Below are 19966 nucleotides of genomic sequence, written 5' to 3'. Positions count from 1 at the left end.
GGTGAAGGTGCAGGTGGGCTTGGGGGTTTTCTCACCTCCTGGTGACCCATGAGTCAGGCACCCTCAGGCCACCTGCTCGGTCCTGACTTAGAGAGGGATGGCTAAACCACTGTGCTCTCTGATGATGGGGACACCGGGGACAAGCTGGGACCATAATGAGGCTCCTGAGACAGCCATGGGACTGAGGGCCTTTTGGAAACGGAGAAAAGTCGGGTACCACAGAGATCAATGTCATCGGGTGCCACAGAGATCAATGTCATCGGGGGCCACAGAGATCAATGTAATCGGGGACCACAGAGATCAATGTCATCGGGTGCCACAGACAACAGTGACTTTATGTTAAGGAAGAGAAGCAGGCATTTGGATTGGACAAGATTACAATGGCAGAGCCTGTGGCTGCTCTGACTTCTTATTCTTCTAATGCTGAGTTCTCCTGGAACACGCGACTCAAACAAAAGAGCTTTGGAATATGCAGAGAGCTCTCTCTCTTATACACACACAAAACTCTCTCTCACATGCACAGTCACACACATACACACACAAACACATAAATACACACAAACATATACACACATATACACACATACAGATAAACATGCATATACGCACACACATATACACATTTTTTCTCCCTTTCCTTCCCTCTCCCTCTCTCTCTTCTCCCCCCACATATACACACACATACATATACACATGTACACACACACATATATGCACATATATACACATGCATACTTACACATATGTGCACACACATACACATGCACATACACATACCCCAACTCTCTCACATATACACATTTTTCTCTCCCTTTCCCTCTCTCTCCTTCTCTCTCTTCTTCCCCCACATATATATACACACATATACACACAATCACACATACATACATACATGCACACACATACATAATACACATAAACACACATGTGCACACATATACACACATACACACATATACACATACACACACCCCCATCTCACACACACACACACACACCTGCACACACACATAAACACACATGCACACACACCCATCACACATATACACATGCATACTCACACACATGCACACACATACACGCACACCCCCATCACACACACATATACACACATGCACACACCCCCATCATACACACACACACACACACACACACACCTGCATACACCCCCGTCATACACACACACACACACACACACCCCTACCTGCACACCGACATGCACTGCTAAAGGGACACGGTGGAGACCGTGGGTTGCTGGATCACCCTGCGATGCTCCTGTCCCTTCAGAGGCTGTTTTTGTCTCTCCAGATGGGCAGCAGATTTGGGAGATGGAAGCTACGGTGGATAAAGACAAGAGCCAGCCTGTAAGCCACCAGAGCTCAGTGCCCCTACTGAGGTCTCTGTCCCCTGTTCTCCCTCCCTTCCTCTCTCCTTCCCTTCTCTCCATCCCCACCTGTTCCTACCCTTCCCTCCTCCCGCATCTCCATCCCTCGCTCCCTCCCCCACACCCTTTGCTAGATCAGCTTCTCTTGCTGGGATGAAAAGTTAAATTCCTTTCAGTCAGATGTAGGGCACGAAGCCAGCTTGCCTGCCGTGAGGTGGGCTGGGTGGACACACTCAGGATCTGGGTGGGAATCCAGGCACACCACACGTGGTCAGGATCATGACACCTGCTTCCTTCTAGAACATGCTTTTTGTTGAGATCCCCGAGTATCGGAACAAGCACATCCGCGTGCCCGTGAAAGTCAACTTCTACGTCATCAACGGAAAGAGGAAACGAAGTCAGCCACAGCACTTTACCTACCACCCAGGTGAGACATTCTCCCCCATAGCCTGCTCAAGACACCCATGCTCTGCTCGCTCTCCGCTGAGTTACCTGGACAAAGGGGCTCCCTCCCTCCCAACCTGTTGTCTCTTGTGTCTCTTATGGTGGGTAAGGGCACTTACAGACAGCTAAGCAGGTGGATCTTGCTGCTTCTCTTTGTCATGGGTCTGATCACATTCAGCATAAGGTAGACATGCTCTAGAACTCTCAGGGTCCTTGACTGACCCCACATGGGTGGGGTGGAGTTATTTGGGGCACAGCCAGACCAGGTCCCATTCATGAAATTCTGTAGGCCAGAGAAAGCGGAGCTAACTTCATGGAGTGCTTCCAGAGGAAACTCTAGGGCGACTCGTGGGTTCCGGTGACTATAGTGGATAAATTGGAAAAGGGTGAGAGAAGGTTCACCCTTGGGTCACCCTCCACCCTGACCCCTGCTGCCACCCAACAGGTTAGGGAAGACTTACTGGCCAGTAATCCTGTAATCCCAGCCCCGAACTCCCTAGTGCATTGCTGTCCTCCGACTGGTCCACATGTCAGGCCTCGGTGGGCTCAGCTTCATCAGGGTGCATGGCAGACTTGGGCAGGTCCTATGAGGATGTCACTGAGAGCCAATGTGAGTGACTTCCTGTCAGGAGCACAAGCGGGGTTCCCGGGCCCTAGGAGAGCCTTGCATAGCATGCAGGAGAGCCTCACAACAGCCTTCATGTGTAGCAGTCCCGTTAGCAAGAAGCCTGCTTTCTGGTGTGTTCTCCCCGAGCCTGCATTAGCAAGGCCTCCCTGAGCTGAGCCTTAATGGTTGGCTGGTGGAACAGGACCCCAGCAAGGCCCCAAACCCTCAGGTCTCTAGCAGTCCAGGATGGAGATGCTGCCCTTGAAAGGCATTTTCAGAAGTCATCTTGGGGACCTTGAGTCAGAATCACGCTTCTGCTTGCCTCTTCCAACTCTGACCCTCAGGAGGCGGCCCCACTTATACTTGGGGACAATCCTGTCGCCTGTTTGTGTAGTTGTCCCTCCCTCTAGGACCCTGTGATGTTTAAGCAGGATTTGGGGCAGATTGGTAGCCACTTTTCTGGTTGCTATGACCAGCACCTGACAGAAGAAACTCAAGGGACAGGTGAAAGGTTCCCTCTGACTCTTAGAGCGGATATAGCCTTCCATGGTGGGAAAGGCTCGGCATTGCGAGGCGGCTGCTCGTGGCACATCAGTCAGGAAGCAGAGAGACGAATGCTTCTACGTAGTTCCATTTCTCCTTTTCCTTCAGTCCAGGATCCCAGCCCATGGACTGTTGCTGCCTTTGTTCAGGAACCTGGGGGGGGGGGGTCTTCACATTCACACTAAATAGGAAGCCCTTCTCAGACATTCCCAGAGGTTTGTCTCCAACTGATCCCAGATCCAGATGATGGGGTCAAGAGGAGGTGGGGGTCCCAACAAGTTTTCTCTTCTCCTCTTCCACCCTGAGAAACAAGGCTGTGCAGATGTAAGGGCAAGCCTAGCTTCCACCTGTCCACGGCTGGGCCAGGAAAGCCTGTAGTTCAAGGGCATTCCAAGGTCAAGTGTCACCTGAAGGCAATCCCAGGGGGCTCTTGTAGCCCAAGGATAACAGACCGGCCATGCTCCCACCCACAAAGCTTCGCAAAGCCAGGCTCGCTTTTCCTTCTCCTTGGCACACATCCACAGGTCGCCATGATCGCCTCAGCCCCGTGCTCTTCTCTCCCACAGTCCCTGCCATCAAGACAGAGCCCAGCGATGAGTATGAACCATCTTTGATCTGCAGCCCCGCCCATGGAGGCCTGGGGAGCCAGCCATATTACCCACAGCACCCAATGCTGGCCGAGTCCCCCTCCTGCCTTGTGGCTACCATGGCCCCCTGCCAACAGTTCCGCTCGGGGCTCTCATCCCCCGATGCTCGCTACCAACAGCAGAGCCCCGCAGCTGCCCTCTACCAGAGAAGCAAGAGCCTGAGTCCCGGCCTGCTGGGCTACCAGCAGCCGTCCCTCCTGGCAGCACCCTTGGGTCTGGCTGATGCCCACCGCTCTGTGCTGGTGCATGCTGGTTCTCAGGGGCAGGGGCAGGGCTCCACCCTGCCACACACATCCTCGGCCAGCCAGCAGGCCTCACCCGTGATCCACTACTCACCCACCAACCAGCAGCTTCGCGGTGGGGGTCACCAGGAGTTCCAGCATATCATGTACTGTGAAAACTTCGGCCCCAGCTCTGCCAGGCCTGGCCCGCCTCCCATCAACCAAGGTCAGAGGCTGAGCCCGGGCGCCTACCCCACAGTCATCCAACAACAGACTGCCCCGAGCCAAAGAGCTGCCAAAAACGGACCCAGTGACCAGAAGGAAGCTCTGCCCACGGGAGTGACCGTCAAACAGGAACAGAACCTGGACCAGACCTACCTGGATGACGGTAAGAAGCTGTGCTCGCTCAGTGTCCCCATCCTGGGAGTCCCCGTGTACCCTGCCACCTCCTATGCCTCCGTACCTCCATTTTAACTTGAGGGCTGAGAATAAGATAATCTTTAAGATAACACACACCATTTCCCTGTGGGAGCGTAGGGGTAGGTGCTGGCAGTCATAGGTGTCCCCTCCTGCCACTCAGTAGGAAAGGCCAATGAAGGGAGTTCTGGCCACCGGGGTATCCCCTGAGGTCATGAACTGGGTCTGTTTCACCACTTCCATACTTTCCTTCCGTGACCACATTTAGATGGAGGGCAGGAAAGCAAAAGGGAAGGGAGAGAAGCCTTCTTTCTTTCCCATAGAGGAAAATCCCACTTTATGGCTCTCTTCTGTGCACAGGGAGGGGTGGAGACCGAGGCGAGAACACAACCCTTGAAAGGGGCTCTATCAGGACCATGAATGGGGGCTGTGGGCAGCTCTGCCACGTGCTGCCAGGACACAGAGACCATTGAGAGAGGGTAGCAACGGGCTTCCGCTGTGTGGAGCTCAGCTGATAGGGAGGCAGGGCCAGGAAGAGGGTGGAAAAAGGCTGGAGGGGTCCCACTTGTGGGCACATAGCCTGGCCAGAGGCATAGCTGTCAAAGCAGTTGTGACAGGGGTTGTTGGGCTCTCAGAGGAAGGCCACACTCTTGACATAAGCAAGGGGTACCTGGAAGGCGTTGAAGGTGGGACAGGTAGAGGAGACTTTGAAGGTCTATGCGATGAGGAATCTGGGATGAAGCGTTCAGAATTGAGAGGAAATGCCAAGCAGCCCCTGTCCCCAGCTCCAGCTCCAATAGCAGCATCCAGAGCCCCAGGTGTAACCAGCCTTATTCCATTCCATGTGGAGGTGGGGGGCTGACCCCATTGGAGGCAAGGAGATTAGTGTCTGACCAGGGCAGGTGCTTCCCAGCAGCCTCTGGGAGGTGTTGGTTTGGTCTCTGGGAGCAGAGATGTGCCGGCCCCTCCCACTCCAACCTTGCCCGTCATCTTTCCTTAAAGATGAATGCTATAGTTATAGAACTGTAGGTATATTCCTTGGTGGGTCAGAGGTGGTCACCAGTGTCTGCTACATCCCCAGGTCTATGGATGGGACGGCTCCTGTTACAGAGGAAGCAGCTGGGCTTGGGGACCCTGAGAGGCTTCCAGAGGTAGCTTTCTAGACACAGGCAGGCTCACAGGGGTGTTGGGGTGAGCCTCCATCCTCCAACATGGTTCAACCCTCAGGGATTTGATGGCTTCCACTGCAGGATTCTTTTCTTCAGTACCTTCTCCATAGTGTCTGTCCCCCCCCCTCACCCCAACTCTACCCCGTAATTGGTGAGAATTCTCTGCTAGAACAGTCTCTGGCTTTAAAAGGTGAAAAGGTTGGGTCGTTGCAGGACATCTCAGAACCTTGACTGTCCTGGTTGACATGAAAAAATCTGTAAGACCAGGAGGTGCCCTGGCACTTCCTAGACAGCAGAATCACCTGCTATATTCAGGTGTCTCCATTTATGCTTTGTCCTCTCCACCACCTCCCGGGCCTGAGTCACGTGTCCCCAAGGCAGCAAGATGTCACTGGCCACTTTATGTTTGGTGCTTGGCTCACCCTGTCCCCAAGGTTCTGTTCAGTGTAGCCTGCTGTGCTCTGAGGTGAGATGCGGGCACAGTTTGGCTCTTGATTACAGAGGTCCTCCTGGTCCTGCGCTGGGGGAACAGTCCCACACATCCCTCTGCAGTACAGGGTTCTGAATTCTATTGTTTGGGGTTTATTGTAGACAGGTGGACTCAAGACATGCTTCCATCTGCCTGAGGGTGACTGGGTGTGGCTTCTTTCCTTCTAGCTGTCATTTAAAGGATTCTCTCCCTCTGAAGCCAGAATTGGCGGCCCAGAACATGGGCCACATACTTACAGTGTGTGATCAGGGGTACAGTGGACACGAGGCCTGGCCTCTGCGTAGAGGCAAGCATTGGCCTCAGAAGTTTGCTCTGCCTCTCCCTTAGGTCCAAGGCACTCCCCTGCACCTCCACCCCGTGCTTCCAAACTTGGCCCATGGCCACGTGGCCTATCACATGCTCTTCTTCTGGGCTGTATTCCTGCATGCTCTTGAGGCCTTTCTGAGCCTGTTCTTCCTTAGGCTGAGAGTTCATCTGCTTTCCCACTCTGATGGTCAAAGATGCTTACAAATGTTTCCTTGAAATGGGAAATGTGACATTCCAGGTACAGCGGGTCTCCCTCGTCCATCCTTGACATGTGGTCTGCAAACATAGACCTGCATTCTCCTGCCTGTAAACCCTTCTGGAATTCATCTCCCTTCCTGAAGCTCTGCGACGTTTCAGGCCGCACAAGGCAGCTGGTCCAGTAACCACGCCTCTTCCTGTCCCTTCTCCATCCTCTCCGGCTCCCCTGTCCTCACTCTTCCTTCCCTTCTCTTCATGACCCCCTGATCTCTCTCATCGTTCATGCCCGGATCCCCAAGTTTTTTGCTGGCTGCCTCCTGAGCTTTGGGTGGGTGGGATGGGGGCAGGGCACAAAGCCTTGCACATGGGGCATTTTTGTGTGTGATTTGTTCCTTTGTTACAAGGATAGATATAAGTGTAGATGTCTAAGGGAATGTATCATGACAAGTGGGAGCACTTACACAGGTTCAGAACTGGAGGGCAGACATGGGGCAGGGTGGGCACAGCCCCAAGAAGGTCTGAAGGAAGAGCATTTGGGGGCGTGTGGATAGGAGGCCTGGTGGCCTTGAGGTCGGAGCAGCAGGGGCTGTTGGGGGGGGGTTCTGCAGCAGTGATCTAGGTATTTTTGGAGAAGATGGCTCTGGCTGCCTTTGAAAAACAGATGCTAGGGAGGCAAGAGTTGGAAGGAGAGAGTCAAGCAAATGTGTCATTTCCAAGACAATCAGAGGTTTATGGTCACCTCCCTTAGCTGTTGGTTCCCATCCTTCCGTTTCAGATATTCCTGTTCAGCCTTGGTCCAAAATATTGGAAAATTCTGGAAAGAAATCGTTTTTTACAGTTTTTCCTATAATGATCCTTTTACCGTCGGTGGTCTAGTTTGTGAATTAAGTTACCTCCCAGGTTTTCATGTTTAGATAACACAAAGCATTCATAGGGACACGGCCAGCTTTGTTGAAGGCAAATCCCCTGCGGATGGAGATGGAACCGATCTGAGCACCTCTCCCCGAGTTGAGTTGTTTGAGATTCATCTCAAAGTGCCAAAGTAGGACAAGAGTGTAGGTCACCTCTACCACTTCCTCGGTGTGAACGCAGGGCTCCGTACATAGTAGGTCATTGGGAGTGAAACCAAGGGGGACTCAGAAGTGACTGTCACCACTGGTGACTCCTCCTGGGAGCCATGGTGATGCCGCAGATGAACTGTGGTTTAAGGGTCATCAGGCCAGCTTACCACCAAGCCCACCGCAGACCCTGGGGACATGGTCATGCCCTTGGGTCTTAGCCACAGGAAGGAGACTGTGGGGGCAGGAGGAGCTGGGGCCCAACTCAGCAGACACCCTTGATGTCTTTCTCCCTCCCGGGGAGAGAGGATGTGGTCTGCTGCTGGCTGGAGCCTGGAGGGGACCTATGGGGACAGCCTACGCTGTGCACACATGTGAGCAAGAGTGTCCCGGGATGGGAAACACCAGTTTGAAAGCCGCTTCAGCCCTTGTTCTTCATAGGAAAAGTGTGGACAGGAGACGTTGGCTGGATGAAAACTGAGTGTTTTCCACTCCATTTAAATATCGGACTGTATTATCGCCAACCCCCAAATTGAGTCTACAAATGGGTCACCCCAGAATTACAGCCTGAATCTCTGCAGAATGCTTTGTGTATGGGCCTGGGTACTAGGTTTGACATGCAGAGCCTTGTGTGTGCTAGACAAGCGGTCTAACTCTGAGCCATGTTCCTAGTCCTTTTCCCAGTTTTACGTTGTTTTCTTAGTCACTGAGCCATGGGATTCGGGTGTCAAAAACAGACTGTGTTTATGTACTACAGCCCTCTGCTGGGTATAGGAAGGGACCTGCAATATATAAAAGGGTTTTTTTCCCACCGCTTTCCTTGTAGAGAATTAGTCCCAGTGCCTCAGGGACCGTGTCACTCACCCTGGGGACTTCTGGGGATTCTGCGTGTGGTCAGGAGCAGCTGCTGATCCAAGTCCTTCCCTTCCCACAGAAGGAGCAGACACATCCCTGTGCACAGACACTGGAAGGTCACTCTCTGCCACAGCACGGAGGACAGGGTGCCCTACACACTTGTCCCACGCCAAGCAGGGCCAGTTCTGGTTCATGAGTCTGAGCTCAGTTCGGGGCCTGCTGGGTCTAGAGGTTCTGGCTGGGCTTCCGTCCTGGGTGTCTGGCCTCAGTGTCCCCACTGTGGTAAAAATGCCTTCCAAGTCTCGAGGTTATTGGAAAAAGAGAAATGGGAGCTTCCCAGTAAGGGGTGTGTGTGTGTGTGTGTGTGTGTGTGTGTGTGTGTGTGTGTATATGAGTGTGTGTGTGCTTGGGTGTATACTCTGTGTGTGTGTGTATGTGTGCTTGGGTGTATACTGTGTGTGTGTGAGTGTGTGTGTGTGTGTGTGCTTGGGTGTATACTCTGTGTGTGTGTGTGTGTGTGTGTGTGTGCGTGCTTGGGTATATACTCTGTGTGTGTGTGTGTGTGTATGTGAGTGTGTGTGCTTGGGTGTATACTCTGTGTGTGTGTGTGTGTGACTGTGTGTGTGTGCTTGGGTGTATACTCTGTGTGTGTGTATGTGTGTATGTGAGTGTGTGTGCTTGGGTGTATACTCTGTGTGTGTGTGCTTGGGTGTATACTCTGTGTGTGTGTGTGTGCTTGCATGTGTACTGTGTGTGTGGAAGTCAGAGGTCATCCTTGGGTGCCCATCCTCACCTTCTACCTTATCAGAGACAGGGTCTGTTCTTCTCGCCTGTGTATTCCGGGCTACCTGGCTGCAAGCTCCTGGGCGTTCTTCTGTCTCTGCCTTCCACCTTGCTGCAGGAGTACTGAGATCACCAGCATGCAGTACGGTATCCAGTTTACATGGGGTCTGGGGATCTGAACTCATGTCTTCATGTTTGCACTGAAAGTGCGTTCATTACCCACTGAGCCATCCCCCCAACCCCCTATAAGGTCTCTGACAGGGATCCACAAGCATGGTGAACAGTTAGTCACATTGGTCAGATCCTTCTGCCCCACCCCCAACAGCAGCGGCAGCAGCAGCAGCAGCAGCATGACCTGTAGCCCAATATCTTCTGGGCTATGCCCATATCATCGAGAGAAGCTGGGCTTTGAAAAAGGAGCCTTGAGGTTGACTCAGCCTGAATCCCTCTCATCCTACCAGGCTTCCTCTTGTCAATTCAGAAAAACCTTAGAAAGTTCCCAGGTTCAGAAAACCCCACCTGTGCCCCGACAAACCCACAGAGCTGGCGAGGGCTACTGTTTGCAGATGGCTTACCTGAGCTCAAAGTGGGTCTGAGTGGCTTTCCTTGCAGTGGCTTAGCTCTGTCCCTCGGCGCACCTCCACCCTACCCCTCCTGACCACTTAGACCTTCCAGACTGTTCTCTGTGTGCTCCTGCTGCTGGCTCACATGATAAAGCCTCCTTCCAGATGCTGCTGCAGGCCTTAGAGAAGCTCTGCCTGCCCCTGGGATGCTGCAGGGCAGGTGTTTTCAGAAGATGGGCCCTTGGCTTTGGAGATCAAGAGACACCAAGACACAGAAAGTCTGTCCCAGAATGGCTGCCCCCCTTCAGCCTTTATGCCAGAGTAACAGGTTCTCCATGAGCACCCAACATGAAGAACCCCGTGCCCAGCATGGAGAACCAAAATGGCCCTTGCCCCATTCACAGCAGAGTCTTTCATTACGACTCACGTGGCTCTGCAGAACAGCCTCTTCCTCCCGGCTGTTTTCTCGAAACCACAGTGGGCAAAACGGGTCGGTTTAGCACGAGGAATGGATAGCTCAGCATTTGGCAAATGTCACAGGGGCCTCTCTGGATACTTCAGTTCCCATTAGGACAGAGGCAGAAGGGTCCAGGTGCCCCTCTGCCTTGGTGAGCACCCAAGTACAGGACCCACTCGGCACCTCACTCATGTCAGGATAGATGCCATGCACGGCAACTCCAGGAGAAATTGGGGTGCCGCCCATAGAGTGGCATAGATTGTAATGAGACTCCATCTCCCAGATCACACCTAAAGTAATCTTGTGTGCGTTTGTAATATATAAATACCTATTTATTCCCCTCAAATACCTACTCTAGCTCTAGCCTACTGCTCTATGGAAAAGCAAACCCACCCAAAAACAAGTTAGTGGCTGAAGGCTAGGAACCGACTGGCCAGCAGCTAGCCGAATCTTCCTTCTGTGCATTCTCTCTTCTTTTATCCCTGTTGGTAAGTACATTTGGACAGCCAGCCGGCGGAGGGAGTTCTGTTTTCCCAGGGCGCTAGCTCCCACCCCATGCCTCTTTTGTGAAGAGCCTGGAGCTTTTCCCTCCATCCCACAGAGCTGCTTTTTGGGTTCTGCCTTTGGGCTGTGGGCTCTACCACGCTGTTGGACTTGTCTCTTACCCTGGATGCCTTTGACTTGGTTTTCGCACCTGGAGAAGGGCCTGTGTCTTGGGGAATGATGAAACCATCAACTTGGCTCCTTCCCATGGTGTTTTTGACACCTCTTTAATTTTTTATTGATCTGGAGATCCAGTCACCTTGAGACCATTTATAAAGGAAGAGCTGGGCCTGCTTTGTTCATCTATCTATTGGTTCTGTCTGTGGGTGGAGGGGAAGATACTCAGGGTTGGGTGAGAAGGGTGTCTGTTCAGGTCCTTAGCTGCAAAGCTTGCCCACTTGGGCCAATGTCTGTTTTGTTCTCTACACTGCTCTGAAACTAGATCTCTGGGCAGGCGAGCAGAGCGGAGAGCCCCTGGGTCACGTTGCAGCCAGTGTGGGGCATCCAGCTCGGGCCTAGGGCAAGACTGCTGCATGCAGGCGCTTTGCACTAAACTGCCTGCTGTGAGCTAACAAATAGGTCTCATCTGTGGCCCTGTGACTCTGCTGTCCCAGAGAAGCTGGAAGGACACTCCCTGCTCGCTGTTTTCCAAAAGTCTGGACGAATAGGCATTCTGTTGTATAAACTAATGGTGGTGGGGTGGGTGCCTGTGAAATGTCCAGCGGCTGGTGCTCACCACCGGGGCTGGTGCTCACTGCTGAGGCTGGTGCTCACCGCAGAGGCTGGTGCTCACAGACTTCTAGGAGTTGATAGAGTCTTTTGAATTCAGTTTTATTGGTACCTAAAAATGAGTTGATCCCAAACTGACTAACTAGCTCCCTCCGTCTCTTCCTGACACATGGATTGGGTTGGAGTCAGCTCTTGCTTGTGGAAAAGGATAGCCCGTTGGCGTTCCCTGGGTGTAGTTAGCTTGAAGATTTTGCTTGGCTCACCTACACAGTTTGGTTTTTTTTTGTTTTTGTTTTTGTTTTGTTTTTTTAATTAGATTAGATGCAGCACTAAAGAAGCAGGGAGTTGTACGTGGGTGGGGGGGGGGGATGGATTTTCAGGGTCCCGCAGAAAAGCAAAGGATCTGGCTACTTGGGACCTGCATTCCAACTCAGCAGCCATCAGGAGTCAGAGTCAAGGCAAGCAGGCCCCAAGTATAGTGGCTGCCTGAGGATACAGCCTCTCCTGCATTCACGCCCCTACCACCTTTATCATGGTGGTAGACTAGGGTCTGGACTACTTCGCATCAGACCATTTATTGGTCTTTCTGTAGTTGGCTGGCCTTGGTCCTGTTCCATGGAGACCTATGGGCATTTTTTTTTTCCCGAGACAGGGTTTCTCTGTGTAGCCCTGGCTGTCCTGGAACTCACTCTGTAGACTAGGCTGGACTCGAACTCAGAAATCCACCTGCCTCTCCCTCCCAAGTGCTGGGATTAAAGGCGTGTACCACCACGCCCGGTTTATATGCCCATGGGCATTTAATATGAGATTCACTTCAGAAACATAATTTACCCTTGTGGGTGGCTAAGGCATGACCTGAACAGGTGGGGACCTGGGAAAGCTCTCTCGGCCTCTGCCAGCCTGCCTTTTTCTCCCTCATGTCTGGGGGACCTTTAAGTGGGTAAAACTTTTAAAAGTCTCTCTCTGCATATGTGTACATGCATGTATTTGTGTGTGTGCACGTGTGTCTGTGGAGGTCAGAGTCTTCTCTCTGCATATGTGTACATGCATGTATTTGTGTGTGTGCACATGTGTCTGTGGAGGTCAGAGTCTTCTCTCTGCATATGTGTACATGCATGTATTTGTGTGTGTGCACGTGTGTCTGTGGAGGTCAGAGTCTTCTCTCTGCATATGTGTACATGCATGTATTTGTGTGTGTGCACGTGTGTCTGTGGAGGTCAGAGTCTTCTCTCTGCATATGTGTACATGCATGTATTTGTGTGTGTGCACGTGTGTCTGTGGAGGTCAGAGTCTTCTCACTTGTCACCTTAATTTTTTGAGGCAGTGTCTCTCACTGAGCCTGGAGCTCACTGATCTGCTGCCCAGAGAACCCCAGGAATCCGCCTGTCTTCCCAGGACCGGGATTATCAGCGTACAGCCCTGCAGGTCCCGCAGGTCCCGCCTTTTTACCTGAGTTCTGGGTCTTCCTGCTGATGCAGCAGGCACTTACTGCCGAGCCAGCTCCCAGACCGACTTGTTTCCTTTTATGATTTTATCCTGTGTTTGCATTTAGAGTGGCTGCCCTGGTTCTGCGTGTGTCATACCCCACACTGCTCTGTTGCTTCTCTATACTAAACAGTGTTCCCCCCCCCCCAAAAAAAAAGTCTCATAAGGATGAGTTTATCACAGCAGGTATTTAACCATTTTTACTTCGAGAAACAGAAACTTGGTGGTTTGTCCTGCGGAATTTCTCCTGGCCCAGTTTCTCTCAACCTTTTCAGCTTGGTCCTCTCTCTGTCTCTGATGCCCTGTTTGTTAGCGGCCATTTGAGAGGTGTGACAGTCACAGGAGGTGGTGCATCTTCACTTTGAGGGGTGTAGCTTCAGGTAGTCGCTATTCTTGGAGGTTAGGAGCACTTGCTAGGGAATGCCTCCCTCCACAAATGCCCTGGTTGATTGCGCTGGGTGACCTCTCTTCCCATCCAGCCATCCCTTCCTCTCCTGTGAGCTGGAAAACATCTATAAAGGGAAACTTCCCTGCGCCCACAATGGGAGAATTCAGATAGATGGGGAAGCCCGATGAATGCCCCGATTCTTCCCCGTTATTTACCATTTAAAAAATCATAGGTCAGTTTGTTAATACGCTTCCTTAGTGATCAGCTGGGGCTGTTTGTGCGTGACTTATTTGGAGCCATTATGAACTCATGGCCTTACCATAACTGATGTTTTAAGGTTTGAATGGCCAGTTTGAGCAGGTCTTTTTGTCCCTGTCATCGGTTGGTTCTAAATAAGGACTTCCTACCCTCTCTTCCTGTGAGTAGCAATGTGCCGGAGGCTTCGGGCAGAAAAAAGTCCTATGTGCACACTGAGTCTTACACGTTCTACCAGCTATATCAACAATACAAATATTATAAGAACCAAAATTACATAATTACATACAACCCATTGATACTCCTCGATGACAAATTTAAACCAGAGTCCTTCTGACCTCTGAGCCCCTCTAATGGTTTAAAGAAGGCGGACTGGCTGTAACCAGCTCAGTCATTTCTCTCTTAAAGAACCTGGGGCTATGGCTCAGTTGACAGAGTGTGAGAGACCCTGGGTTTCTGCAATTGCAGCCCTGGTGAGGTGGAGGCAGGAGGACTAGGAGTTCAGCAGCATCACTGGCTAACTTGGACTGCCTGCCTCAATCTCCAAAAAATAAGAACTTTTTAAAAAACAAACAAACAAAACCTCCCTGTTACCATTTCCCATTGTCATTCTCAAGTGTGGGGAATGTTTAATGATATAAAATGCAGTGCTCACAGTTTCGATTGCTTTGTAAATGCTCTCCTGGGTCCAAGGAAAGAACTGAGTCTGGCCACTTGGTGTCAGTCACCTTCTATGTAGTCCTGCTCTGCCCCCTCCCTGTGGCGTCTCACGCTCAGGGCGGTTGTGGTGCATGCCTTTAATCCCAGCACTTGGGAGGCAGAAGCAAGCGGATTTCTGAGTTCGAGGCAAGCCTGGTCTACAAAGTTGAATTCCAGGACAGCCAAGGCTACGCAGAGAAACCCTGTCTCAAAAAAAAAAAAAAAAAAAATTCCTTGTGTTGTATATGGCATTCCATGGTTTGGGCTCTGCCCCTCACAGGAGGGTCTGTGTGTGGTATTGTCAGTGAGCAGCTGGCTCCAATTCAGCCATGATGGCATTGAGGCTGCCTCAGCTACCAGGCCTCAAGCAAGCATAGTGCCTGAACTCAGCATGGTCTCTTAAACATGCCCTCACTCCAAGCATGTAGGTAGCACCCTGGATTCCATGCTGGGGGTTCCTCTTTGTTTCTGAACAGCCATCTGAGCAGTCAACTTGGTTCTTAGGCCTGAGAACCCTCCTGGAAAGTAGCCTCTCTATGCAGTTTCCTGGAATTCGCTTTTGCTTTCCGCCTTAGGTGGCTGTGGCATACCTGTTGCTGCGATTCCCTCCCCTTTTGCCGGCTGTGTAGTATTCTACCACACCGCCTACTCAGCATCTTGCTGATGCTTCCAGGTGCTTCTCCTTGCTGTTAGAGACAGCACTGTCTGGAATTGCCTTCGCCTCCTGGCACATGTCCCCAGAATTCTTTCTCAGGTGAGATCTGCCAGTGGAGTAGTGTAGGCTGTGGAGTGTGCATAGTGATGTTACATCACTGACATAAGTCACTCCTTGCTCTCCTCTGTCACAGTGGCCACCCACACCCCTTTCCATGTCTTACCCATGTGTACGTGGGTATATGCACATGAGTGCAGGTGCCCACAGGAGCCAGAAGAGGGTGCCAGATTCTCTGGAGGTGAAGTTATATGAGATTATGATGCTGCCCAAAGTAGGTACCAAACTCTGGCCTTCTGGAAGTGTAGTATACACTTAACTATGAAGCCATCTTTCCAGCTCATGCCTCTCTCATGCTGTGTGGTAAATGGTGTCTTTTGGAGGAACCATTTTGAGTTCTCTTTAGCTGAATTCATTTCTGAAAAGTCTGCACTTAATGTGACTCTGGCTAATCTCCTCCACACTGTCACCCAAAGCTTGAAAGACATGCTGGCCCCCCCCCATGTCCTGCAAGGTCAGTGCTGTTGGGTCTCGGGCACCAGTGGTCCTAAGCTCAAGTTTAAGGGCCAGTGAAAGGTTCTCTCTCCTCACATATCACTGAGAGACTCCACCGTGTCACCTTCCAGGCACCGGAGTCCTCACATCACCCTGCACAGTTCTACTTGGGGTTGACATCCAGGGCCGTGGTTTTCTGAGTTAATCTTCTGAGAGATGCAATCTTCCCCATGGGCCTGTGGCCCACAGGGGCTGCCACTGGCTTCCTTACCCCAGGGCAGGGCTCTCCATAGGCCTGGGCTGTTAGGTCGGTTTCTGTCTAGCCATTCTACACTAGTGTCAGCTGACAGGGACTATTTATGGGCTGTGAGACATGGAGCATCATGGGATCTGTGGCGACTTGTTAGACCACTTGTGGGTTCTGGAACCAGCTGACTATCTTGTGTCTTCTGTGTCCCTCCAGCAAGGCAGCTCTTGGGGCTCCAGAACTACAGGGAGTATTAGGTCAACCTGAGATCATGAACTCTTTAGGAAGGCTGTGTTGCTAGCCATGTGCCCCGGGTCTTGCTCTGAGACATCCAAAGCCAGGTGTCTGTGCATACCGGTTCCTGCTAATATGTTTCAGATGGCACAAGGTAGGATGACAAGTATCCAAGGATGAGGCCTGTATGCCATGGTTCTCTAGATACGCCAAAGGTATCCAGACTGGTCAGCTACTCATCTCCAGGGTGGCATCTCCTATGCATCCCTTAGACACAGCCCTGCTCCTCCTCCTACTCAGGCCCCTTGACAGAGTTCTAGCTAGTTGAAAACATTGCCCAGTGGAGGTGTCAGGTTGGCATGGGTCAGAGATGAGGATGCTGGGATCAGGCCCCACAACACTGTCCTGTGTAGCTTGCATCTTACAATCTGAACCTATCTCTCTCTCTCTCTCTCTCTCTCTCTCTCTCTCTCTCTCTCTCTCTCTCTCTGGGGTGTTGCAGAGGGTAGGCGGTTCCTTCACCACCTTGGGGCTTGGTGCAAACTGCTCTGCCCACCCCCACCCAGCAGCCCTTGCCTGGCTGCCTGGCATCTCTGCCTCTTACTTGAAATCAGAGGCCCAGAGCTGCTACGTTTACTCATCCTGAGAATCGGGGACAGTTTGGAATGAGGCATTTTTCTCAGAAGCCCCGAGGCCTTGCAAGTAAGTTGTCTGGGTGCTGGCTGCTGCTGGGGCTAGCTTCCCGAGGCCTGTGTTTTGCGGCTCTGGGTGACTCAGAATTCTAGTCCGCACGTGGTCAGCCTGAGGCAGCTGGTACTCTGTGAGAGCAGGGAAGACCTGTGGGGACAGGATGTGATTTGTACTTTGGATCCTCCCACTCTGAAGATACAGTTACTCCCAAGGGGAAGGTCCTTAGAAGCAGGAAGAGGGCCATGTGGATGTAGGATGGATGTAGGCCAAAAGTCAGCCGTCTTCTGTAGTGGTTCCCATATTACAGATAAGGACACTGAGGCTTGAAGCTGTGAAAACAGGCTTTTTTTGCCTCAATGCCTGTGACATCATCTTGGCTGTGTCTTAGCCATCACCAATGCCCTCCAAAGCTGGAAGTTAGGAATGCCTGTTGTTACCTTTACAGAGGTGGCCCAGAGAACAGTCCCATGAAAGGACGTGGCAGATTTGGAGCCCAGCAGACTGGCTATGAACAGGGTCTTCCTATGATGCTTGTCCTGAGTCTCTTCCCTCTGTATGTGGCCCCGTACTGAGCAGTTGACATCTGCCCTCCCTGAGTCGGATGGATAGCTGCTGAGTAAGGCCGCTAGCTGGAGAAAGCTGGAGGCCGGTGAGGATGCCAGGGGCTGAGAAAGATGGGTAAGGATGCAAAGAAGCAAGGCAGAGCTGACGGCAGCATCTGCTCTTTGGGTAAAACCTGCTATAGGCTAGCCCTGTGGTCCTGGGTAGGCTGGATAAAGTCTGCCACAGGCTAGCCCTGTGGTCCTGGGCAGGCAGTCCCTTAACCTTGAAGCCTGCCAGTGAGTGTGGCTCGGGACATCGTGGAGGAATTACTTTGGTAAAACGAGCCTCTTGAGATGGCAGCAGTCACTCAGGTTGTGTGACGAGATCTCATAAGCATCTCTCCCCTCAGAGTTCTGGGGCTAAATGCCTAAGATCAGAGTCGTGTGGACAGGGACCCCATCTTTAAATGCCACCAAACAAGGGTTAACAGCTCACAATACAGATCTGAGGGTCAGAGTGAGTTTGTAGTAAGTTCTCAGGAGGAGAGTTGGACTGAGAGGATGAACCAGGGTGAAGGCTGTGTCTGAGTCAAAGACACACACAGCCTCTGAGGCAGAAGTACCAGGACTGGGCCGATGGCTGTCACTAGAGAAGAGTTAAGATAGGGTCTAGGCCTTGTGTGAAATCCTGTGGGGCTTCTTTCCAGGCAGGTAAAAAGGATCTGGAATGTAGGAGGGAGGCGCCAGTGCCTGGAGTAGCCTGTGGTAAAGGGAAGACTTTAAATGCCCAGAATACAGAACAGATGTGGTGGTGGGAAGCATAGCATAGCGCAGGGGTCTGTGCAGAGGAAGTGGGTTTACCTTGACATTGGAAGTAGTAACTAAGACTACCGTGTGTGTGTGTGTGTGTGTGTGTGTGTGTGTGTGTGTGTGTGTGTGTGTGTGTGTGTGTAGGGAACTCAGCTATGAGCCAATGGTGGCACTTGTAGCAGGACATAGAAGTATCTAGAAGGTGAACTTATGGGAGGGTCAGAAACTACTCAGTCACTTGGCATATGATAGTAAGCTCTCTTGAAGCTGGTTCAGGAGTTGGGGCTCTCATTCACAGAGGTAGGACCCTGTGTGATCTGTGATGTGAGGTCAGGGGCTTAGGGAGAGGGAGGGGCTTTTTTCCTGCCTCTGTTCCCACCTGCTACTCCTCCGGCCTCAATTCCACCCCATGCGCTCATGCAATCTCAGAAGTCGAGACACAGTCCTTGACTAAGCCTTTCCACCCCAGCAAGAATCATGGCTTCCCAGTTAGCTATGTCTTCATCTTGTTTGTGGTCGCAGCCACGCTGTGGGTTTGGATGGCTGTTTCCTGAACTCTGGCTCACGGCACCCTGCACCTTACAACGGACCCCAATGTCAAAGCAGTGAAGATATGGCAGTCCTTGCTTCACAGTCCGTCTTCTTGAAGAGTCTGGGGTGGGCCACGGCGAGCCGGTGGGAGGCAGGAGGAGCTAACACGATGCTCTCTGTTCAGCAGCCGTATGCTATGCTTGCTGCAGAAGCTCCTGTGTGGTCACTTGATTGACAGGAGGGGGTTCAAACCCAGCTGAGAGGTGAACTCAGCCCAGGGCTTGACTTGACAGAGAAGCTGAACTTCCTGGTGTTTATTCCCAGGCTTCAAGTCGATAAGCAGACATCTGAGTGTCCAGGGAGCAGGCTCTCTACCTGGCCCACTGGGGCGTTAGAGCCATCAGACTGAGCATGCTCTCTCAGCCTGTTCCCCCCCAAAGCCCCCCCCCTTTGGCTCCACAACTCTACACACAGCACTTTCCCACCCATGCCGGGACTTCCACACATGTGTGTCTGTGGCCCCAGGAGGCTGGCCAGATGAGGGATCCTTGACTTTTTGTGCGTCTTCATGCTAATCACTGTAGCTTAAGCAAAACAGTTCTTTACCGTGATCCACAGCACTTGCTCAAGGGTAGGAGGAGAGAGCCCTGGTTAGGCTTCCAGCTGTGTAGTCTTATAGGAGGCCCCCAAATTGAGCCAATGGCTTTGGGGAGGTAGCCCGAGTAGCGTGGAGCTCTTACACAATGCCTCATGAGGCCCATCTCTGTATTCCCAGGAACTAGCCAGAAACTAGGGGTCTGCGGAGCCTACTTCCTGTTGGAACATGCAGGGAGACAGAATGGTAGTCTTAGTTTTCAGAGGGTCGCAGACCCCCTTCTCCTCCTTATGAGACGACCATAGGTGGCATTGCTAGGCGCAGCTCGTGCCACAGAGCTGTCCACGCTGCTGTTGCACAGTTGGGGAAACTGAGGCTCCATGAGAGACCCTATGAGAAGCCATGGTGCTCTCACTCCAGAAGCTTCCAAAAGGTGGTCAGCATCCTTACTCGAGGCATCCTGAAGGTCTTTCAAATTTGGGGAACCCTAAATGGGAGTCCCTGGGGCTGGCTCCTGGCTGGCAGGCTCCCCAGTTCAGGAGTATGCAGTGAAGGGGTTTTCAGCCTCTGGTGCGTAGATACCAGAGGAAGGTGGGTGGGAGCTGTGGGGGTTAGGCCATGTCGTGGCGTTGCAGGGAGCCTTCATTTCTTGGCCTCAATAACGTGGTCTGAGAACAGGGGTTCCACCAAACGTCGAGCCAGGTGAGAGGCTGCAGCTGGGGCCACCTGCACTTCAGCAGCACAGAGGGACGGGTGGTTGGAGTCAAAGGCCCAACTTGAGTTGTAAGCATCAGATCGAGAGAGGCCCTGCCTCTGGCGTCACTCCTCTGGCTTCCCCCAAGAGCAGCTGAGAAATCTTATCACTTACA

The 19966-nt window shown here is 52.1% G+C and overlaps 1 protein-coding gene across 12 annotated transcripts in view; it reads left to right on the top strand.

Moving 5' to 3' along the window:
• Positions 1–19966, top strand: part of Nfatc2 (nuclear factor of activated T cells, cytoplasmic, calcineurin dependent 2) — a 125248-nt gene that overhangs the window by 92979 nt on the left and 12303 nt on the right. For all 12 annotated transcript variants that reach the window (NM_001291173.1, NM_001291171.1, NM_001291170.1 and 9 more), the window contains 3 exons: positions 1309–1364; positions 1685–1811; positions 3545–4234. In NM_001291173.1, the coding sequence (NP_001278102.1) occupies positions 1309–1364; positions 1685–1811; positions 3545–4234 (873 nt within the window). The remainder of the gene's footprint in view (positions 1–1308; positions 1365–1684; positions 1812–3544; positions 4235–19966) is intronic.

The sequence above is a fragment of the Mus musculus genome, chromosome 2 (genome assembly GCF_000001635.26).
Source record: "Mus musculus strain C57BL/6J chromosome 2, GRCm38.p6 C57BL/6J".
Lineage (NCBI taxonomy): Eukaryota > Metazoa > Chordata > Mammalia > Rodentia > Muridae > Mus > Mus musculus.
This window is presented reverse-complemented; position numbering and strand designations above follow the sequence as displayed.